At 41.2% G+C, this 24,204-nt stretch overlaps 2 protein-coding genes across 4 annotated transcripts in view; both read left to right on the top strand.

Moving 5' to 3' along the window:
* The window catches only part of AHCTF1 (AT-hook containing transcription factor 1), an 85,479-nt gene extending 81,478 nt beyond the window's left edge, over positions 1 to 4,001 (top strand). For 2 of the 3 annotated variants that reach the window (XM_073338312.1, XM_073338313.1), the window contains exons 35-36: positions 1,398 to 1,497; positions 3,156 to 4,001. In XM_073338312.1, coding sequence (XP_073194413.1) covers positions 1,398 to 1,497; positions 3,156 to 3,385 — 330 coding nt within the window. In that variant the 3' untranslated portion in view covers positions 3,386 to 4,001. Of the gene's footprint in view, positions 1 to 1,397; positions 1,502 to 3,155 lie in introns of all 3 variants that reach the window. The other variant, XM_073338314.1, reaches the window with a different exon arrangement.
* A 65-nt stretch (positions 4,002 to 4,066) lies between these two features.
* Positions 4,067 to 24,204, top strand: part of LOC140908810 (kinesin-like protein KIF28) — a 62,415-nt gene continuing 42,277 nt past the window's right edge. The window contains exons 1-7 of the mRNA XM_073336682.1: positions 4,067 to 4,886; positions 8,995 to 9,186; positions 10,606 to 10,806; positions 13,278 to 13,313; positions 19,194 to 19,418; positions 22,085 to 22,239; positions 22,924 to 23,035. Of these exons, the coding sequence (XP_073192783.1) occupies positions 4,833 to 4,886; positions 8,995 to 9,186; positions 10,606 to 10,806; positions 13,278 to 13,313; positions 19,194 to 19,418; positions 22,085 to 22,239; positions 22,924 to 23,035 (975 nt within the window). The 5' untranslated portion in view covers positions 4,067 to 4,832. The remainder of the gene's footprint in view (positions 4,887 to 8,994; positions 9,187 to 10,605; positions 10,807 to 13,277; positions 13,314 to 19,193; positions 19,419 to 22,084; positions 22,240 to 22,923; positions 23,036 to 24,204) is intronic.

The raw sequence follows: 24,204 nt of genomic DNA, 5'->3' as shown, positions 1-24,204 counted from the left end.
ATAAGTGCAGGGTCCTGCACTTAGGACGGAAGAACGCAATGCACAGCTACAGACTAGGGACTGAATGGCTAGGCAGCAGTTCTGCAGAAAAGGACCTAGGAGTTACAGTGGACGAGAAGCTGGATATGAGTCAGCCTTGTGCCCTTGTTGCCAAGAAGGCCAATGGCATTTTGGGATGTATAAGTAGGGGCATAGCGAGCAGATTGAGGGACGTGATCGTCCCCCTCTATTCGACACTGGTGAGGCCTCATCTGGAGTACTGTGTCCAGTTTTGGGCCCCACACTACAAGAAGGATATGGAGAAATTGGAGAGAGTCCAGCGAAGGGCAACAAAAATGATTAGGGGTCTGGAACACATGACTTATGAGGAGAGGCTGAGGGAACTGGGATTGTTTAGTCTGCGGAAGAGAAGAATGAGGGGGGATTTGATAGCTGCTTTCAACTACCTGAGAGGTGGTTCCAGAGAGGATGGTTCTAGACTATTCTCAGTGGTGGAAGAGGACAGGACAAGGAGTAATGGTCTCAAGTTGCAGTGGGGGAGGTTTAGGTTGGATATTAGGAAAAACTTTTTCACTAGGAGGGTGGTGAAACACTGGAATGCGTTGCCTAGGGAGGTGGTGGAATCTCCTTCCTTAGAAGTTTTTAAAGTCAGGCTTGACAAAGCCCTGGCTGGGATGATTTAATTGGGGATGGGTCCTGCTTTTGAGCAGGGGGTTGGACTAGATGACCTCCTGAGGTCCCTTCCAACCCTGATATTCTATGATTCTATGATTATGGTGAATGAACTCCTAATATTCAAATTTGAATTTTCAAATGTTGGTACAATACTTCTGATGTAAGGGAAAATAACTGCTAATGTCTTAAGAAATGTGGACTTTGTATTTTTATCAGCATTCTCCTTCAGTAATAATAGAACTGAGGAAATAATTGATTTTTTTCAGTTTGGCCACAAAACAAACCAAATTAGTTCATCTTGAACCGAAATTGAAATCTTTTTTGTCCCCCCCCCCCCCCCCCCCGGCAGAATGAAAAAGCAAAAAAAAAAAAAAAATTCATTTGAGTCAAACAAAACACCTTGAATGTCTATTTGAATTGACATTTCTTTTTGAAACAGCTTGACTTTTCCATGGGGGGCAGGGGATTTTTCTGGCCAAAACCGTTAGCTGAATTCGGCATGAATTCATGGATAGTTTTGGTGCACTGACAGATGCATTTTTGGCTAATTTACTATTTGCCCAAAATAATTTGTAATGCTCTATTGAATAACCATTCTCATATAAATCAGATTTTAAAACTGTTTGGGACTAAGCATGTTTATAAATCAGTCAGCACTCCTTAGGAATGGGAGGGCGTTTATAGTATAAATCATGTATATGTTTTCTGTTGCTTTAACACAGGAGTTACCAATTAAAGAAGAGGATAACAAAACAGTAGAGTTTGTGGGAAAGCAGAAAGTGAAGCGAAGAAGAGCTACAAAATCAAAAACACAGAAAGCAAGCAAGTATGAAATGCTTAATACTGTATCATCTTTACAAAAATTGCATGAAAGTGCAAAAATTCTTCATTCTAGGTTTAGGAGGTAAACTTGCAAAGTCTATAGTTCACTCCATACAGTGGAGAGGAGCGAATAGAGAGAGGTTTTCCAGCAGGAAGCCAAAGAACTGCATCTTGAGGACATTTGAATTCCTCGTTTTACAGTTTTGATGGCTCTATAAGCATTCTTCTGAACAAACTGGTTTAAAAGCACCAGCAAGCCTTTGAGAGTATTCATTCACAGTAAATTTGGGTGGTAAGCAATATTGCTAACTGCCAGTTTGAAATATTGATATAAATTTTCTGATACTGTAGAGCTGCTGATTTTTAGCTAAGTGAAAATGAATTCTTGAGTTTATCTTTGGGCCCTTTTGTGTGCAACTGGGTGTTCCATATCCTCTTTTGTTTAAATGGTTGGGGAAAATTATTGTGCCTCTTGATCCATTTATTGTTGGTTTGTTTTTTTAATTATTTTCAAGGCTCAAATATATCAATAGTTGTATTTCCATTAAACAGAATTCTTTTTCTGGAATAAAGTTTTTTTTTCAGAAGTAAAGCCTAAATTGCTCTCCACCCACCTGAATTTCAGGACTTGTATTTAAGACTAGTTTGGCTTTCTGTATCAGGTAAATGAGGAAATTATGCACGGGGGTCTTTTTAATTTCATTTCAGTAAGATTTAAGACCATATACATGAAGGAAAGAGCCCCTTGCAGTTGGAAAACTGAAGAAGGAAAGTTTCATGATGGTTTAGCATTTTTAAACGAATATCATAAATATTCTTGCTACTTCTAGCAAAACTTCAGTTTTATAAACATAGGGAGTACAATGAAAGGAACACTTTAGTGTATGCTATTGTTTCAAGCCATATATTCCAATTTTTTTAAGTCTTCTGTTTCTCAGTATATAAACCAGTTCTCCTCGATGGGGCACATTTTTCCTCTTCAGTACCTTTGGACCAGAATCCACTTGGTCAAGTACAGCCTTATTTATTCTATAGTTGTGTATACCTTTTTGCCTGCCCTCCCCTCCCTGATGGCAGAGTCGTAGTCTTCCCCATTTCCTCCTCTCTAGCAGCTGTATGCAGATTAACTTTAGTCTTTCTTTTTTTGCTGCTCCAATCAATCCTTGACTATGTCCTTAATTAGAGGCATAGTGGTGACAATAGACCTAAATCAGGAACAAATCTGATATGGGACACTTGAGATATGGGACAGTTGACCTCATTTAAGCTCTCAAAAGAGGCATAAATTTAAGGTAGCATAATCTCATGTTCCATCAGGAGCTATTTATTTGCCTTTTTTATCTTCCTGAAAATTATGATCTTCCAGTTACTCTTTTGATTGTCAGGAGCTTCAGTCATAAATGTTAATGTAGTTATACATGGAAAAATCTCACTCTTTACATGAAGTTATTAGTATAAATTATTCCCTTGTAAGATCCTGCTTGATCATAGAATTTCTTTGGTGTGGAGGGGACTATAATTTTATTTGTTTTAATTTAGCTTTTTGGCTTTGTTTCTATCAAAACATCCAGAAATGTGGTTTTGGGGGCTCTTTGGTTTTTTTTGTTTTTTTTTTTAAAGCATGATGTAATCTAGTTGGGACGTGTCGTTTCTTGCAGAACCACAGGGAAAGAATGTTCTTGGTCACCTCCACCAGTGGAGATTAAGTTCATTTCTCCGTTTGGAAGTCCTGTGGATGGGACAAAAAGCAAACAGAAAGAAACTGCAGAAACAGCAGAAAAGACTCTTCGAAAGAACAAAAAGAGACTGTCTAATTTCCCAAAGCCAGTTGTACGCCGGAAGATGCTATAACTGTTTTTTAATTTGTAATGTACACCACTGTTTGTAAAGTCATCAAAATTGTGTGGATTATTAAAAAAAATCATCTAATTTGGAAGAGAATAATTTATATAAATTATTGTAAAATTTCATAAACAGTCTTCAATAAGTAACTCCATATGGAGTGTGATTTCTTCAGTCAATGCAGTTTTTCTATTTTATATTAAGACTTCATACATTTATATATGTAAATACAGCTTATTTTAGGAATGTTAAATAAAAATGTATACTTCACAATATGCTTATTGTCTGCTAGATTTTTGAGAGGGAATAATGGTTTGAGTGGACCAAATTGCTTGAGAACATCTTAATGTTGTCTCGCCATAATTACTAACCCTCCAATATTAGGCCAAAACCCTTTTAAAAAAATTGTTTATTCTTACTATAATGATTAAAAATTTAAAACCTGATAATTGTTTTAAATTTTATAGAAAATGTTTAACACTTTGGCACCAATAATTGGGATTGTAGAACACAAGCTGCTAATTCCTTACATCATGGTTAAAATGTACTGTATTGAAGTCAGAATGTAAACAATTGTATTGAACCTGTGCAATATTTTTTTTGTATTTGTCTTAAACTTTGGGAAAGCTGCTCTTGAGTTTATAAAACTAGATCACACCTCAGATGTTTCCCTATTTTTTTTCCAATTTGCTGTGTCAGCATAAACTTAGCTATATAGGTGCTTTGGTATTTTCAATTATGTTCTATAAGATATACATTTAAAGGGACATTGCCTATATAAATTTGGACCAAATTTGAAAAAAATATGTTTTTAGCAAACTTTAGAGTAATAGAAATGCTACCACAATTTAAAATAATGAACAATTGTCTGTGAACCTACATGCTTTTACAGTGTTCAAAATCAACACATCGTAGCATTGAAAACCTGTTAGTGAAACTGACTTCAATTATTTTAATTGTCTAAGCTGAGAGCAATACAAGAAGTATGCAAAGATCATAGTTACAAACCAGATTTTTGTACAGCTATTTCACTGATTATCTCAGGTGGCTGTGAAAGTGTCCCTTTAAAGACTAAAATAGTATGAACAATAGGAAAAAGCTATTCCTTTTTCACGCAGACTTGGGATGTGCTAGTCTGGTCTTTTAATATAGCAGTCTTAATTCTTTGAACAATTTAGGTGATATTTCATATATGTCGATTCATATCCAGGTGCAATTTTGAAGACTTCAGAACAGTGAAACCTGAAATTAAACGTTTTCATTTAGTGAAAGCTACTGCAATTACTTTAAGAAATAATTTATCAGGTAACTAGTATCTTGTACACAATGAGAAAATATTAATAATTAATAGACTGACCTTATAAAAAAGAAACAGCTTCCCTGGCTGTGCTTTTGATTTCTCAAAACAGAGCTTCTCTAGAGAAGGAGTCGTATTTGTTTTAAATGGTTTTCGGCTTTGGAATATCCTGGGAAGAGTGCAAGCAATAAATAGCATGCCAAGCATTGACGGTGTGAAAGTGGCAGTACGCGTGAGACCTTTCAGTCAGGTTAGTAGTTACTTTAAATTTTATTGTACTTAGATTTAAATTTTAATAGGCTCTTAAGGAAAAAAGAGGAAGCTCTTAACATGTTGAGTGTAATGCTTTGTACCTAAATTACGTGTACAGAAATACAGTGAAATACTTAAAAATGAATACTAGGTAAAGGAGCAAACTACTTAAAAAGCAAGTGACAGCTAACTCTTTTTTTTTTTTTAAATCAACATATGTTTCATGTACCAAACCAAAATGTTTTGTAAAAACCAAGTGCTGAAATCCCTGTTAGAATAGAATGAATCAAATCGTAGTAAGCATGGTGTTAGCTTAACAGGGTTTTAACATATTCTAGTTATTTGTGTCTTTTCCCCCAGTATGAAAAAAAATTCGCTCTAAATAAGCACAGCAAATGATGGTACATCAAACTGCTACATAAAATGTTTAACGATTTGACTGAGTATTAAAGAATTTGTAAACTATTTTATTTTCAAACTAGTTCTAGTAAAGTGTATATAGTTTGGCAACACTTAGTGTTTGGTCTATTTGGTAGTGATTGGAGTAACAGTATTGACCATATTTGGACCTGGCATTAATTTTGTAATTTCGTAGAAGCTTTAAGATCCAATAAATTTGCTTAAAAGAGATTTTGCCAAGATAAATATCATATATTAAAATCCATTTATTTTGGACTATTGAAACTTTAAAACACATTCTTTGAACTTCGATGGCATTGATCAGGACTGTACTATCACAAAGAAAGACAAATTTTAAGGAGGCATTTGAATTAAGAGAAGGGAGTACCAGGCATAGAGTACACAGACAAATGGTAAAACAGGATTTCAGATGGGAATGTTGGGAGGGGAGATATAGAAGGAAATTAGAGCAGAGATCTAGGCATTGGTAGATTGTGCGGTATTCTGAAGGGTTTTTTTGAAAATTGAAGTTGATTATAAGGGATTCTTCTGCCATTATAGGAAATCCAACTCCTTGAGTGGTGGTAACTAGGTCAACAAAAGCATTTTTCCATCAACCTAGCTGTGTTTGCACCAGGGCTTAAATTGGTATAGCTATGTTGCTCAGAGGGAATGATGCTGATGCTGATTTAAGATTTTAAGTGTAGACCAGGCCTGATTCAACACTGAGGTTGCTCGCAAGTGTATTGCGGAGGATGATGATTGTGTCTACAGTGCTAGGAAAGGAAGAGGGGAGGGGAGGCCTTGGGAAGTACAAGGGGTTATGTTTTCGTTATGGGATAGCATCAGGGACATAATTCCCACTCCTGAGATACAGATTTCAGGAGACCTTTCAGGAGTAAACATGAAAATTCCTCTGAATCACTCAATCTAATTCACCACTAAATGCTTGGCTCCCAGCATCTGTTCCTAAGCAGAAAATTGAGTCACTTGGCATGGGATCTGGCATTCTTTTAGATTCTCCTTCCTGAAAGGAAGAACTTGAGCTCTCGAGGGCACTCCCTAATACATCCTTTCCAATTCAACATCAGTTGATGAGGATTACTGAGACTTGAGAGACAAACACCCATGTCCCTGCAGACTGTAACCCAAAAGGGAACATTAGCTAAGAAGAGACATTCCCCCTCGGGGTGGGGGGGGGAATTTACCCTTCCATAAGGCAAACAGACAATTAGCACAGAAAAAAGACGAAAAAGCATCCCTACTTTCCACAAGCTCTAGCTCCTTCTCCAAAGAAGGGGACCTCTGTTCTTTGGATAAGCCTAAATCACAGAAGGAGACCGCATTCTTTCTCAGATACACGTTTTAAAGTAGGAGAAGGAAGGAGGTGGCTTCTTCTGAATTCCAGCCATGGAGAGAAGATGAGCAAACTAAAGCCAAGGGCTGGTACTTTCTTGTTATGGATGGGAAATATCTTTCAAAGAGGTCATTGAGGAGGAATGGTAAAGGCAAGCCCTGAATTCAGCAGGATCCCTAAAACGCAAAGAATTAAGCTAAAGCGAACTAAGGGCACTTTTACTTCTGAATGAGTGTGTTCACACAGTGGTTTAATGTACTTTAATTAATGCACATTAACTTCACATCTTCGTTAATTCGTCTTAACTTTCCTGAGCATCCCTGTGTGGACAAGCCCATGGAAAGCAGGTGATCGTTCACAGCAAACCCTCTATCAAAATTCTCAGACTCCTGGCTGATTAAAGGCTTCTATCGAGTTTATAAGGACAATAATGATATGTATAACAGCTTCAATCTTCATTTGACTGATTATGAATTACTGTGTGAACGCTGTTGATAGTCTGGATGTTTCTACTTGGAAAAATCCGCCTACAGACAAAAGCATCTTTGACCTCTGTCAGTCAAGGTCAAAAAGAAATGTTGATCAGTTTAGGATCATACGATGTAATATGCAATAATCAAAATGCAAAGGAATAAGCTTTCCTTTACTGTCTCTCCATTTTTGTGTGAACCTTCTGTTCACTGAGCAGAATTTTAGTTGTAAGAATATTAGTGGGCATAATCTTGCTCCCACTGAAGTAAATCAACAGGGTTGTGCTCTTTGAGAAAGATGTACTTTTTCAGGATGTACTTTTGAGAGAGATTACTCCTGGGAGAATTCCGCTCTACTGTGCCTGTGCATAATTGAGCCCCATATGTTTTTAATTTTTTGCGCAGAAAAAAGCTTCTGCTGAAATGTTGCTGTAGTTTCACCTTTTGCCCATCAGAGGGCACTGTGGTGCTAGAACAAAGCAGCAACTCCCTGCCAGCAATGGGGGGGAGAAAGAGAGGAGGGGGCTTTGCTGTGGGGCAGGTCAGGAGACAGGGTTTATGGGAAGACATACAGCGTGGGGTGCTGGGGACGGTGGGGGGGATCAGACGGGGGCTCATAAGGGCTAGTGGGGGAGGACAGACGGGGGCAGCGGCTGAATGGGAGTAGAGGCACAGGGCCACGGGGGAGGGAGGTGCAGGGCCACAAGGGGAGAGGGTACAGGGACACACGGATGGGGTGGCTGGGTGGGGGGCACAGAGACACATGGGGGTGGGGGAGGGGGTGCAGGACCATATGGGGATGGGAGGAGTGGGTGTCTGAGTGGGGTTGGAGGGACACATGGGGATGCAGGAACACATGGGGACAGGCAGATATGCCTGACTTAATGGGAGAGGCTTGGGGTCAGCCAGGGTCTGCATGGGGGAAGCTCCCTAACAATCCCTCCCCACCCTGCCAAAAACCTGTTCCATACTTTACCTACCCATACCCAACAACCCTCCAAGTTCACACCCAGGCTCCTTTCCAGCAATGTACTTCCCTCTCCCTCAGCTCTTCCGTTATCCCTGATTCCCCAAATCCTTTCCACTGCTTCTGAGGTGTGCTGGAAATAGTTTTGTATTGTAGTTTAAATGAATTATTACTCAGAGTTCTGTATTAATATGCCTAGTAAGGAATCTATTTGGGAACGAAATCTATCATAAAACATTTCCTGAATCTTTTTTGTCTGTATTGTTACAGACATACTTGTTGACAGTTATTTTGAAATAAATAACCAAAAAGAATTGAAACTGGTGTGATTATTTTGTGTTGTTTTGACAAATAAAATATATAGATTTTTTTTCAGAATTTTAAAATACTGTGTGAGATTTTTTTAACTTTTTGTTGCAAGATTTTTAATTTTTTGGCGCATAATTCCCCCAGGAATAACATACATAGCGTACGATTCTTTGTTCTGTTATGGCCATACCTACAATAGTGAAGGATTTTCCAACAATAGCTTATCAACATTAATGGCTGATGTTTACAAAATCAGGAAAAAAGCAAATTTGGACTTGGTTACAGATACTAACTTTTCCGTTCAAATCTGTTTCTATGGCATTTATTCCCTGATTACAGTTAAACTACATTTACCTTGTTTGGTTCAAGAGAAATTTTGTGTAATTTTGTGAAGTTAATGTATCGGACCTTTTATGATGAATATGTTTTGTTATGTGTCCCAGTCGTACACATTCTCCATACCCAAATAACTACAAAACTCCTGTTGATTTTACTTGGAGTTCCACATACAAAGGGCTTGCAGGATTTGGTCCAAAATATAAATTTTGAGTAAGCAACTAGAACTGCTACTGGTTTGATAATGTGATTTATAATTTTGATACAGAGGGAGAAGGATGCATGCAGCAGGTGTGTGATTTCTATGAATTCCAGCAGCACAAGCATATATGATCCTAAGAATCCAGGGCACATGAAAACCTTTACCTTTGACCTGGCTTACTGGTCCCACAGTGGATTTCTAAAGGATAAAGATGGCATGCTCGTTTCATCTGGATCCAACAGCAGATATGCAGGCCAGGTAAAATGTATTCAGAGGGCTATTTAATAGCACTTCCTGCCAGTATAAAATGTTAAACAACTCACTTTGTTGGTGATTGCAATTGTTACAATTCCCAAGAGTGGAACTGAGATGAATTATCTGTATCTACTTAGTGCATGTTTCAAGCCAACATCTAAAGCTACTTTCCATTTTTATTTATGCTTCCAGTTTCTGGAACTCTTAATATTTGAAGTACCTTAATATGAAGTATATATTTGTCATAATTAAACCAGACTTTCAGTTTAAAATAGTAATTACTAACCTCTGTACTAACTAAATAGTAGTGCTTTTATGTGTGTGCATGTCAAGGTGGATTGATTTAAATTGAAGTGAATCAATAAGCCAGAAGCCTTGATTTTAAATCATGGTTTTAATCATTTTGTTTTACATTTGTGCTCTTAAGTTATTTTCCTAAAGAAAGGAAACCATTAGTTCTTAACCATTAAAATACATTGATTTGCAATTAAATATAGCCCTTTCACAAAATCTGGTGCTTCTTTTTGCTAACCAGGAGTATGCACTATATAAACATTTATTTAAGTAATTATTTAGCTTAATTTACAATTGTTCAGATACTTTGTTTTTACATTTTTTGTTATGTTATAAAATAGTGAATTATATTTAACTTTTTTCCTTGTGATTTGTGCCAAGGTCTTTGGATGGATATTTTTCAAATACAGCAGTTCTTAACTAATAAACTAAAATAACTTAGATGTGCTGGATACATAAATTTTCTCAAGTTTTTTTTTCCCTTATCAAAATATGACTTGCATGAATAACTGATTTATTAAACAGAGGAGGTATTATCTGTAGGTTAGTGAATTGAATTGATTGTTTCTGGTCATCATGTCCTTCAAGATTTTAGAACTAGTAGAGTTCATCCTCAGACGTAGTTTTTATTCATAGATTGGAAGAGGGAAAACAAGATTTTTTTCTGCTTTTGTTGTCTCATTGGTTTCTTCATTTTAATGAACTAATCATTGGACTGAACTAGTTGAATAAACTGAAATTAAGAAAATATTCTCTGCACCTGTAGAAGAGGCTACTGCTGTGAAAAGCTGGTTTAGCACTTCAACAAATTCTGATTCCAGGTGCTTAGCCAATGACCTCAACTAGTTCAATTGTTTTGATTTTCTTTAAAACTTGGCTGCAGACATATAGTATTTAATATTGTTTTATTTAAATTATTTTAAAAGATTATAGTAAATTTAGGCCTTGTGGATAGTTGTCACTTCAAATTTAATTTTAATTAGGTTTATTTTTTTAATTAAACCTGTATTTTAAAAAAATTTGGAGGGCTGGGGGGTGTTTAATCATGGTGTTGGGTTGTTGTTTTCTTTGTATCCCATTCTGGTGCATGTGTTTACATTCTCTATTAGTAAAAATGTCTACTTTTAGAGAGAGGTCTTTCATGACCTTGGTCAAGGAGTTCTGGACAATGCCTGGCAAGGTTATAATGCTACTCTCCTAGCGTATGGCCAGACTGGCTCAGGGAAGAGCTATTCTATGATTGGATATGGTGCAAACAGAGGCATAATTCCAGTTGTGTGTGAAGAGCTCTTCAAACCAATTCAGAACCAGAAGAACAAGCAATATCAGGTATGGTGTACACTGTTTTGTTTTCAAGACCCCTCCATTTATGCTCTCAAATTCAAATTTGGAAAAATGCTATTGCCATTTTAAAACTAACTTCCAGCGATAATCAAACATAATGCAAAATAACAAGTGAGCAGTGTTGAATTGAGGGGCTGATCTAAAACAGGAGAACATGAACCTGTCCCAGTAATAGCTAACTTAATCCGGGCATGAACACTTTTTTGTTTTCACTGGGTATGACTTTTTAAAGTACTGAGGTAACTGAGGCACTTCTGAAAACTTTACCTAATGTCTAGTCCAGGGGTGGGCAAACTTTTTGGCCCAAGGACTACATCTGGGTATGGAAATTGTATGGTGGGCCATGAATGCTCATGAAATTGGGAGTTGGGGTGCAGGAGGGGGTGAGGGCTCTGGCTGGGAGTGCAGGCTCTGACGTGGGGCCAGAAATGAGTTCAGGGTATGGGAGGGGGCTCCACACTGGGACTGGGGTTTGGAGGGTGGGAGGGAGATCAGGGCTGGGGCATGGAGTTGGGGCGCAGGAGGGAATCGGGTGCAGACTCCAAGCAGTGCTTATCTCAAGCAGCTCCCAGAAGCAGCAGCATGTCCTCCCTCCGGCTCCTACGTGGAGTCGCGACCAGGCAGCTCTGCATGCTGCCCTGTCCGCAGGTGTCGTCCCGCAGCAGGGGCAGCACTTGGGGCAAGGGCAGTGTGTGGAGCCCCCTGGCTGCCCCTACACTTAAGAGCTGGATAGGGGACATGCGGCTGCTTCCGGGAGCCACGTGGAGTGGGGCAAGCCCTGGCTGGAGTGCCAGAGTGGGGTAAGCCCTGGACCCTGTTCCCCAGCGGGAGCTCAAGGGCCAGATTAAAATGTCTGGAGGGCCGGATGTGCCCTCCCTCCCCCCAAGGCCATAGTTTGCCCACCCCTAGTCTAGTCACAACCTATCTTTTCCACACAGAAGACTACACACTTGAACAGTTACCTACATTTTGAACCTCTACTTACCTACTCCTTTATCTTAGCTGTGCCTCTCCTCAACATGATACAAGGGAAAAGTCTAACAAACAGGCATCAACAGACTTTCCAACCCTCACTACTGAAGGAAAGGAATAACTTTTCTTTTAGTCATTTAAATTGTCATTTATGTTTTGTCAAACATTTTTATATTCAATAGAAATAATGGGCCTCGCATTGCAGCACAGGTTTTGCGATTATTAAATTCTCCCACGTCATCTGTGTCCAACCACAAAAATAGTTTCTATTTTTTCCTTCTGCTCTGGTGTTCCTAATAATTTCTGCATATAACAAGAGTAGAAGAGCTTCATAGACTCCAGTGTAACCATGAGTGTTAGCTTTCACTAGTTACCATGAATAATTAATAGGAACCTGATAGCTCCTTCTAGCTACATTTGAATCTAAGGTGCAGAACACTTACACCAGCTGCTATTCCTCTCAGTGCCTCAATAGCTCAACCTCTCCCCATCTATTTTGGAGTGGTTTGCATCTAAGTTGGTGCTAGTAGAGATCTGGCTCTGCATGCGAGCATAGGAACTGCAGTTGTCGCTGCCCCTTACATAGACATTACCGGGGGGAATCTTCTTGAATTTCCCCACTTTGTTAGGTGCCACACGTGGGTTTTCCACTCTCTGACCTGATGGCAGCAGTAAACTTTGAAACTCATCTATTACCACCGCATTCACCATAATGAAGTGGAAATGCAAAGGCTATTTGGGACTACACTAACATTATGAAACTTTCTCCTCGTTATTGAACAAACAAAAGTAACTCCATAAAAGTTAAGTGTGAAAAACTGTGTTTATGCACGATTAAGGCTGCAGTTAAAATCTCAAAATTTAGGAAGTGCAATAGTTAAGGTTTCAACAGCAATGCTTGCTTGTTCTGGCTATGCATAAACTGTGTTTTTCCATTTCTGGTTTCTGAATGAATGTGGCTGGAATATATTGCTGTTTATTTAATAAAATGTGTACCATAAATCATACAAGTTTGCCACATTGCCAGATTAATGTCTGAATCTTTAACGTTCGCACTTGCTGAATTTTTCTCATAACCATAACGTTGCAAGAATGAAATTTTGTAACTATTAATATCTAGTGTAGTTTGACGAAAAATGATTTATTAAAGTCCAACATTTTCATCTTAAAATGGATAAGCTAACATGGAGTTTTCCTAAGACAAGCTGAGGAGACAAAGGCTACAGATGGAGGAGGGAGGTTGGGGATTCATAGAAATGGGAGTTAGGAGAGAGCAGTGTGGATCTGGAAAACAGTCACACAAACCAACTGTATGCATGGCTTATGCATTGACACAAGATATACCAACTGTCGGTTTAGTTTGAGACAAATGGTTTTTTTGTACAGACAATCTGTGTTCCTTTTACTTAGAGATAACTGTATATCAAAAGTTTGCTGTTTTTCAAGAGAACTTTTTATCTCCCAGCTGCTTCTTGTCTTTGCAGGTTACTTTCAGTATGCTGGAAATTTATAACGAGCAGGTAATGGTGTTGGTATATCATGCTAATACTGAATCTTAATCTTTTTCCATTTATGTTTATTTACTAACTTACTTGTTTTAAGTTCTCAGGCCTGGTCTACACTACACAGTTAGGTTGACATAAGACAACTTATGTAGGTCTAATTATGTCAACGCACACTCTACAGCCTTGTGCCACCTATGTAAGTGCCCTGCTACACTGATATAACTCCACCTCCATGAGAGACATAGTGCTAATGTTGGTGACGTTAGGGCGAGTAGAGTGCCCTACAGTCCTGAAGCCCTGCCATATATACTCTATTTTTAACAGTCTAGTATCCTGCTGCCAGAATCTTTCCCCACTGCAGTGAAAAGCGCTCACAGTGGGAAGGCAGTGGGGAAAGGTTCCGGCAGCGCTCCACTGCCGGAGCCTTTCGCTGCCACGTGTAGCTACACACTGCGGTGACAAGTCTGGACGCAGCCTGCCTTTCACCGTGTTGCATAGCTACATGTGTAGCACCTGTATTTTACATGCCACCGTAATTTAGACATAGCCTAGCAGTTACTCTACAATAAAGAACCCTCAGTGAGAGGAAAATGGTGTGTCACCATCACCGCTGCCAGCTCTTCCTCTTCCTTCACTTGCGGGAGCCCCCACCAGACAGGCATCCTGACTGGAGGCTTCCACCCAAGCTCTGGTTTTGACTTGTTGGGAATGCAGCCTGCATGTCCCTGCCAATGAAGCAGGCAGGGGGAACTATCTGGTGTGAGAGGTGTCTGTTGGTGGAGTCCCTCATAATGCATGTAAGGGTATGTCTACACTACAAAATTAGGTTGAATTTATAGAAGTCGATTTTTAGAAATCAGTTTTATACAGTCGATTGTGTATGTCCCCACTAAACGCATTAAGTCTGCGGAGTGCATCCTCAAGAACGTGGCTAGCATTGACTTAAGGAGCAGTGTACTGTGGGTAGCTATCCCACAGTCTCCGTTGCCCATTGGAATTCTGGATTAAGTTCCCAATGTCTGATGGGGCAAAAACATTGTCGCGGGTGGTTTTGGGTACGTGTTGTCAGTCGCCACTCCCTCCCTGTGTGAAAGGAACAGCAGACAATCATTTCACACCTTTTTTTCCTGGGTTATCCGTGCAGATGCCATACCATGGCAAGCATGGAGCCCGCTCAGCTCACCGCTGCTGTTGTGAGCATTGTAAACACTTCGCGTATTATCCCGAAGTATGTGCAGAACTGAGCTAAGAAACGCCAGCATGAGGACAATTGTGATGAGGACATGGACACAGATGTTCCTGAAAGCATGGGCTGTGGCAGTTGGGACATCATGGTGGCTGGTTGATACAGTGGAATGCCAATTCTGGGCCTGGCAAACAAGCACAGACTGGTGGGACCTCATAGTGTTGCAGGTATGGGATGATTCACAGTACCTGCAAAACTTTCGCATGCGTAAGGCCACTTTCCTTGAACTTTGTGAGTTGCTTTTCCCTGCCCTGAAGCGCAGGAATACCAAGATGAGAGCTGCCCTGACGGTTGAGAAGCGAGTGGCGTTAGCCCTGTGGAAGCTTGCAATGCCTGACTGCTACCGGTCGGTAAGCAATCAGTTTGGAGTGGACAAGTCTACTGTGGGGACTGCTGTGATCCAAGTTGCCAGTGCAATCACTGACGTTCTGCTATCAAGGGTAGTGACTCTGGAAAATGTGCAGGTCATACTGGATGGCTTTGCTGCAATGGGGTTCCCAAACTGTGGTGGGGCGATAGACGGAACACGTATCCCTATCTTAGTACTGGACCACCTTGCCAACCAGTATATAAACCGCAAGGGGTACTTCTCAATGGTGCTGCAAGCACTGGTGGATCACAAAGGACATTTCACCAACATCAGCATGGGATGTCCGGGAAAGGTGCATGACGCTCGCATCTTTAGGAACTCAGGGCTGTTCGAGCAGTTGCAAGAAGGGACTTACTTCCCAGACCAGAAAATTACCGTTGGGGATGTTGAAATGCCAATAGTTATCCTTGGGGACCCAGCCTACCCCTTGCTTCCATGGCTCAGGAAGCCATACACAGGCACCCTGGACAGTAGTAAGGAGCAGTTCAACTGTAGGCTGAGCAAGTTCAGAATGGCGGTAGAATGTGCCTTTGGATGTTTAAAAGCTCGCTGGAGCTGTTTACTGACTAGGTTAGACCTCAGCGCAACCAACATTCCCATTGTTATTGCTGCTTGCTGTGTGCTGCATAATATCAGTGAGAGTAAGGGGGAGACATTTATGGCAGGATGGGAGGTTGAGGCAAATTGCCTGGCGGCCGATTTTGAGCAGCCAGACACCAGAACGATTAGAAGAGCACAGCTAGGTGCGCTGCGCATCAGAGAGGCTTTGAAAACCAGTTTCATGACTGGCCAAGTTACGGTGTGACAGCTGTGTGTATTTCTCCTTGCTGCAAACCTGCCCCCTTTGTTGATTTTAATTCCCTGTAAGCCAAACACCCTCCCCCCTTTGATCACAGCTGGCAAAGGAAATAAAGTAACTATTGTTTTGAAACCATGCATTCTTTCTTTCTTAATTTAAAAAAAAAAGTGAGATAACTGACAAGTTAGCCCGGTTGGGGTGCAGGAGGAGGGAAAGGCAAGGCCATATTGCTTATTGTAGCCACACTACAGATCAAAACTCTATGAATGACAGCCTTCTGTTGCTTGGGCCATCCTCTGGAGTGGAGTGGCTGGGTGCCTGGAGCCTCCCCCCCGCGTTCTTGGGCATCTGGGTGAGGAGGATATGGAATTTGGGGAGGAGGGCAGGCAGTTATACAATGGATGCAGCGGGGGTCTGTGCTCTTGTTGGCTTTCCTGGAGCTCCAACAGATGCTTCATCATGTCCGTTTGCTCCCCCATTAGCCTCAGCATCGCCTCCTGTCTCTGCTCTTTGAGCTCACTTAATGCCTTCCTGGCCTCTGCCATTGAATGCCTCCATGCATTAAGCTGTGCCCTATCAGTGCGGGAGGACTGCATGAGCTCAGAAAACATGTCATCGCGAGTGCTTTTTTTAACCTTCTAATCTGCGATAACCTCAGGGACAGAGATGATAGGGGGAGCATAGAAACATTTTCACCTTGGGGGGAGATAAAAAGGGAGAGTAAAATTTAAGACGATACATTTCTGAGAACAAAAGGGAGACTTTTACAGTGAATCAAGCAATTCACAGCACATGTGCTTTAAGTAAAAGGTCGCATTTTGCCTTTTATATTGAGAGCCTGCCAGTATGGTGACACACCACACACGGCTGGGCAACAGAATTTGGTTTCCAGGCAGCCATGGTAAGCCTTTTGGTACACTGGGTTGGCTTCTTCCGCCTTCATGACATGTGAGAATGGTTTCAAACTGCAGCGCCCTCCTTTCCCGTAGCAAGCAATGCCGATTGGGTTTCACATTTAACAGGAGGGGCTGCGGTTTTCAGGTGGATGTGCAGCACACACCTCTCCCCGCCCCACCGCATGGCTATTCTCTGGGATGATACCTTCACCCCTCCCCTCGCCGCATGGCTATTCTCCGGGATGATCCCTTTTAGCTAAGCACAAACAACCCCGCATGAACGGGGTCCTTTTACTGTTCCCTTACAAAAATTCCCCTGTTTCAACCAGGTGACCATGAATGATATCACTCTCCTGAGGCTAACACAGAAAGATAAAGACCGAATGTTGCTTGAATGCGACCAAAACCCAGGACCATTCGCTGCCATGCTTTGTGCTGTAATGATTCTAGACTACTTGTCACTGGCTTGGCGTGGTAAAGTGTCCTACCGTGGAGGACGAAATAAGGCAGCTCTCCCCAGAAACCTTCTGCAAAGGCTTTCAGAGTACCTCCAGGAGAGCTTCATGGAGATATCCCTGGAGGATTCCCACTCCATCCCCAGACATGTTAAGACTTTTCCAGTAGCTCTACTGGCCGCGAATGCATCCCAATTCTTCAGGGAAAATCAAACATTAAACACTATTGCTTTTAAACCCTGTACTGTAGTTACAAATGTGCACTCACCAGACCTGCCTTCTCTGGCTTCAGGGTCGGGGATCCCGCCTTGGGAGGGTATTGGCTCCAGGGTGATGGAAAGGTCCTGGCTGCTGGGGAGAATGGATTCACTGCTTGCCTGCTGCGCATTCTCCTCCTCTTCCTCATCCACAAAATTCTCCTCCCTGCTGCATGAGACCTCCCCCCCCCCCCTTGCAAGTGTCCACGGACAGTGGTGCAGTAGTGGTAGGGTCCCCTCCTAGAATGCCATACAGCTGATCATAAAAGCAGCATGTATGGGGTTCTGATCCGGAGCAACCGTTTGCCTCCTTTGTCTTTTAGTAGGCTTGCCTGAGCTCCTTAACTTTCACATGGCACTACTGTGTGTCCCTGTTGTAGCCTCTCTCCACCATGCTCTGTGCGATTTTTGGCATATATATTAGCATTTCTTCTTTTTGATCGGCGTTTGGCCTGCACAAATTCTTCTCCACATACAACAATCAGATCCAGTGTCTCCCTGTCGGTCCATGCTGGAGCTCGTTTGCGATTCTGGGGGGACTGCATGGTCACCAGTGTTGCTGAGCTCGTCACGCTGACCAAACAGGAAATGAAATTCAAAATTTCCCAGGGCTTTTCCTGTGTACCTGGCTAGTGCGTTGGAGTTCAAAGTGCTGTCCAGAGCAGTCACATTCGAACACTCTGGGATAGCTCGAATTGCGTCTGCACTACCCCAAATTCAAACCAACAAGGTCGATTTTAGCGCTACTCCCCTCGCCGGGGAGGAGTACAGAAATCGATTTTAAGAGCCCTTTAGGTCAATGGAACAGGGTTGGTTGTGTAGACCCATTCATTTTAAAATCAACCCAACGTGGCTAAATTCAACCTAACCCTGTTGTGTAGACCAGGGCTCAGAGAGTTGCAGGAGGACAGGACTTATCTGCATAGCTTCCAGGAGTATGAGGACTTTATTGCCAGAATGCTTGTGGAAACATCAGGGATGCAGAGAGATGTTAAGAGACCTGGGTAATGAAGAAAAGGTTTTGATCTTTCTAATTCATATTTTAAGCACCAGATTGTTAGATTGTGGTGGTTGATGCCTAATTCCAGACTAGAATATTCTTAATTTCCTACTGCATATGACAAGGGTTAGTGCCTCCAGAATATGAGAGGTCACTAATATAGAAGTCTAACAGTCAGAGGGGATAAGATTAAACTCTTATTTCCTTTATTTGGTTGTGGTATTGTCAAATGTCATGTTTCATCCATGCATTGTGACTTTGTGTCGTCTGTTTTATCCTGAATTTTGCAAATGGGTTGGATGTCATAGATGTCATAGAAGGTTAGGGTTGGAGGGGACCTCAGGAGGTCATCTAGTCCAACCCCCTGCTCAAAGCAGGACCAATCCCCAATTTTTGCCCCAGATCCCTAAATGGCCCCCTCAAGGATTGAACTCACAACCCTGGGTTTAGCAGGCCAATGCTTATTTCTATTGATGCTATTTAAAAAAACCCATGGGCTTAATTCTGCTAGTACTCTGTGCATGAAACTCCTCTTGGAGAGAAAGATAGGTAGTTCCATATTCAGAATGCTTAGAGGATTGCCATTTCATATTAATGTGCAGAGAGTAACAATTCCATACATATTAAAATGACAGTTGTGTTATATATTCAAAGTAACAAGCATTTCTACCAACTAGATGTGGTTTTATGATGTGCCAGATGGTAACAAACAGTATTTGTATAGTTAATTGCTTTACAGCTTGCTACTTACAAAATCACGCTATCATTTCTTGACTTTGAAAGATATTTTCCCTTCTTTGTTTTCACGTTCTTTTCAATCACTACATAGCTGTATCCGGTAACACATTTTGACTGTAAATGCCTCTCCGTAGGTAATAGATTTACTATCTGAAACCAAGAAACCCGGTGGACTCAAAGTTAGAGAAGACCAGCAACAAGGCTTTTATGTGGATGGTTTGAAACTGGTGCCTTGTGACAGCTACGCACAAATTGAGAGGTTAATGGAACAAGGAACTAAAATAAGAACCACAGCTTCAACCAGCATGAATGCTACCAGCAGTCGATCTCACATGGTCATTACCATCCAATTCAAACAGGTTCAGTATGAGGAAGCCCTATTTCCACTATTCAGAATATTTGTTTCACAAGATTAAAATTCTTATTTAACTAATTCTGCAAGAAAGGTTAAATTCACAAGGTAAATTCTCCTAAGTTCATTGCAGACACAAATTCAAAGCCCCTTCATTTTCCTTATATGCGTTGACCACATTTCCTAGTATGTTACAGTAGGTGATCTTTTAATAGAATCTTAAAGCAGTGGCTCTCAACCTTTCCAGATGACTGTACCCCTTTCAGGAGTCTGATTTGTCTTGTGTACCTCCAACTTTCACCTCACTTAAAAACTACTTGCTTACAGAATCAAACATAAAAATACAAAAGTGTCACAGCACACAGTTTCTGAAAAATGGCATACTTTCTCATTTTACCATATAATTATAAAATAAATCTATTGGAATATAGATATTGTACTTACATTTCAGTGTCTATATTGTTCTAGGTACTATACAGGTCGTATGAAATTTTAATTTGTACTGACTTCACTAGTGCTTTTTATGTAGCCTGTTGTAAAACTGGGCAAATATCTAGGTAAGTTGATGTACACCCTGAAAGGCTTCTGTGTACCCCCAGGGGGTATATGTACCCATGGTTGAGAACCACTGTCTTAAACTGTTTGGGGGTTCACTTACATTAGATAATAGCATAGAGAGTACACTTATAAAGTTTGTGGAGGATACCAAACTGGGAAGGGTAGCAGGTGCTTTGGAGGATAGGATTAAAATTCAAAATGATCTGGACAAACTGGAGAAATGGTTGGAAGGAAATAGGATGAAATTCAATAAGGACAAATGCAAAGTACTCCACTTAGGAAGGAACAATCAGTTGCACACATACAAAATAGGAAATGACTGCCTCGGAAGGAGAACTGCAAAAAGGGATCTGGGGGTTATAGTGGATCACAAGATAAAAATAAAAGGAGTACTTGTGGCACCTTAGAGACGAACCAATTTATTTGAGCATAAGCTTTCATGAGCTACATCAGATGCATTCCGATGAAGTGAGCTGTAGCTCACGAAAGCTTATGCTCAAATAAATTGGTTAGTCTCTAAGGTGCCACAAGTACTCCTTTTCTTTTTGGGAATACAGACTAACATGGCTGCTACTCTGAAACCTGTCAAGATAAGAGTCAGCAGTGTAACGCTGTTGCAAAAAAAGCAAATATCATTCTGGGATGTATTAGCAGGAGTGTTGCAAGACACGAGAAGTAATTATTCTGCTCTACTTGGCACTGATTAGGCTTCAACTGCAGTATTGTGTCCAGTTCTGGGAGCCACATTTCAGGAAAGGATGTGGACAAATGGGAGACAGTCCAGAGAAGAGCAACAAAAATTATTAACAGGTTTCAGAGTAACAGCCGTGTTAGTCTGTATTCGCAAAAAGAAAAGGAGGACTTGTGGCACCTTAGGTGCCACAAGTCCTCCTTTTCTTTTTGCGAAAAATTATTAAAGGTCTAGAAAACGTGACCTATGAGGAAAGATTGAAAAAATTGCATTTGTTTAGTCTTGAAAAGAGGAGACTGAGGGAGGACATAAGTTTTCAAGTACATACAAGGTGGTTACAAGGAGGAGGGAGAAAAATTGTTGTTCTTAACCTCTTTGGTTAGGATCAGAAGCAATGGGCTTAAACTGAAGCAAGGGACGTTTAGGTTGGACGTTAGGAAAAACTTCCTAACTGTCCGGGTGATTAAGCACAGGAATTAATTGCCTTGGGAGGTTGTGGAATCTCCATCATTGGAGATTTGTAAGAGCAGGTTAGACAAACACTTGTCAGGAATGGTCTAGATAATACTTAGTCCTGCCATGGGTGCAGTGGACTGGACTAGATGACCTCTCAAGGTCCCTTCCAGTACTATCATTCTGTGATTTGGAAATAATTTGTAATTGCTGTAGTTCTCACTGCTGTGATCATCCTTACACAGAGCTGTATGTGACAACAGGCCTGTCACTATCAAGCTGGTTGCAGAGAGTTCCTCCTTACATGGACTCAGATGCAGATGGAGCTATAGGAGTGCAGGCATAGGATTGCAAAAGTGATGCTGCTGTCACAAATGGCTTATTGCAAGGATAAGCTCCACTTGTGCCAGCCATGGCATTCTTTGTCCACACATGCACTGATGAAACTATAACTGTGTCTGGCCATCATTTGCTGGAATTGCAACAAATTCCCAATGCAGGCAAGGCCAAGATTATTGCAACCTCCTTTAGGTGTCCGTTGTTCCAGTGCGTCTGAGTATGGTATTTGTTTTGCTGGGCAAGTCTTGCTTTGACATGTCTTTTAGCAAGTATTATTTCAAAGGCTTCTTTGAACTTCTATATACTCTCCTTCTCTGTACACTGTGGTTTGCTCCCCTGCTGATGCTGGTCCATTGGTATGGATGTAACTCTTTGTATCACAGCTGAATTTATCTTCCTACCCCCACCCCTTCTTAAGTGTCTTGCTTAATTTTTACACAAAAGTTCATTCTCCTTGAGCCATAACGTTACTTTCCATATTTTCAATAATTCTCTGCTTCTTAATGCCAGTACATAATCACAATATATTTACTCAGACTATCCACACAGATTTTAGGTTGCCGTACCTTGCTGTGATTTTAAGGATATGGCCTAATACCTCATTTTCCTTTCACTGATGGAATTTCTTTCAGATTTTTCTAGATGAAGATATCACCAAGCAGTCCATTATAAATATGGTGGACTTGGCAGGAAGTGAAAGGCAAAAGTCTTCAGGCTCTGAAGGGGACAGACTGAGAGAAGGGACACGTGTAAATCTGAGTTTAACCACCTTGGGAAACGTCATCAGGTACAACAGGGACCTTTCTGCAAGTGGCACATAAACAGTGTTTGTTTGTTCAAAAGGTAGGAATGGCAGCCTTCCCTCAGTTTGTATCTTCTACCTAATAAGCTTAACATAATTTTTTGCACTTGCACAGTGCATACTATGGAGCAATCTGGAAACCCTTTATAAACATTAATAAATTAAGCTTCACAACATCCCTGAAAGGTAATTAATTTTATCTCCATTTTAAAAGTGGAGAAACTGAAGCATAGAATATACATTGACTTGCCTATGTGCTCAGCGTCTGGGTCAGATCTGGGGAGGGAAATCATAATGTGCTGCCTCACTTGGTGGTTAGTCAGAATTTTTTAAAGCAACTAGTAGTTTTGCGTGTCTCAATTTTCAGGCACACAACTTGAGACACCTTTAAAATGCCCTGATTTTCTGAGGGTGGTTGCTTAGCACCTTTTAAATAAATCAGGTGCTTTTAATTCAAATGGAGGCATCCCAAGTTACTAGTTTTGAAAATCTTGGCCATTATTTTTATAGATTAGTTAACATATGATGTATAATTATGGTACCACGAGCTAATATAGTGAAGCGTCTACACAGGTACAGCTAGTGAAAGTATTTCTCCTTGTTCTTTAGTTAGATTTATAGTCAAGAGTATTGTTTAACCCTTTACTCACTCAATCATTTTTCCCTTAGTGCTCTGGCTGAGGTGGCTATGGGGAAGAAAGTGTTACACATCCCATACAGAGACTCTGTTCTAACAAAACTCCTACAGTCGGCTCTTGGGGGGAACAGCAGGACTATCATGGTAAAGTTGACTGACTTGCTCAGAAATTGGGTTCTGGTATTTTTTTATTAAAATAGGAGCACAGTGGGCTAGATTCCCAAAGGAACTTAGGTGTGACAATGCTCAGCATCATCATGCTAACTTCTAGGCACTTAGAAAATCACTGGGATTCACAAAAGCCTGGGTTAGGCACCTCAGCTCCCTATAGGATGAACGGGGGGGGGGGAGAAGTGTGACAGATTTCTGTTACCAATCTGCCTGAGGTGTCAGGTGATCAGGCTTAGGCCACAGGATCGTTAAGGGAGGAGATGACACAACACACTAAGTGTCTGTGTTTTAAAGCTTTATTGATAAAATAATAAAATAACGGAGTGTGATGGGTACTCCCCATATCACTCAGAGGAAGGAAGAAAGCATTAGTTCCCAAAGCCCTAACCCACTTTCATACTCACACCCACACTACCCGAGGCTGGGCCAGGCCTGGGTGTAACGTGAGGGGGAGAGGTGGACGGGAGTTCTGTCCTGTGCGCACAGGTCGTCCAGGGTCTGCTGCCAATCTCCAAATTGCTCCAGCTCTCAGGAGGGTTTTAAGTCCTGGGCTCCTTTGTGGGTGTTCCAGTCCACGACGTCTGTTCCTGCTGCTTTTGTGCCAGTCCAAACCAGCCTTCCGTGGCTTCTTCACCTTTCCCAAAACACACCGGTTTCAGGGTTGTGAGACAGTTCTGTTTGTTCCCTGATGGCCTTCGCCATCTCGCTCCTTTTCCAGGGCCCTGCATTTCGTTCAACAACTCTCCTTTCTCATGGCTGGTCGGGGGGGCTGGCCTTGGGCTAGAGTCAGTTTCTTATCTTCGGGTTTAGCTGGAACATCAAGTTAACCTGTTCTTTTCTTCTTTCCTCCCCCTTCCCGGCCTTTTACAACCTGCAAAAGAACCTTTCAGTCCGCATTCATACCTTTAACGCTTTCCTACATTCTTTCCATTACCTACAAAAGCATTAGCAGCATATGAGGCTAGTGTCTACCTGGCCCCCAACCCCCTTCCGGGGGGGGCAACTATATTGTGACAGAAGCGCCTCAAGAGTTGGATTCACAAAAGCTAGAATGGTGCCTCATCTAAGCTAGCCAATCAGAGATGCCAAGGCGAAGGGTCTGTCCTAAGCCCCACCACTCTCTTGGAGATAGGTGACTAAGT

Source organism: Lepidochelys kempii, chromosome 3 (genome assembly GCF_965140265.1).
Source record: "Lepidochelys kempii isolate rLepKem1 chromosome 3, rLepKem1.hap2, whole genome shotgun sequence".
In the NCBI taxonomy this organism is placed as follows: domain Eukaryota; kingdom Metazoa; phylum Chordata; order Testudines; family Cheloniidae; genus Lepidochelys; species Lepidochelys kempii.
The sequence above is the reverse complement of the archived record's forward strand: the minus strand, read 5'-3'. Positions and strand labels throughout refer to the sequence as shown.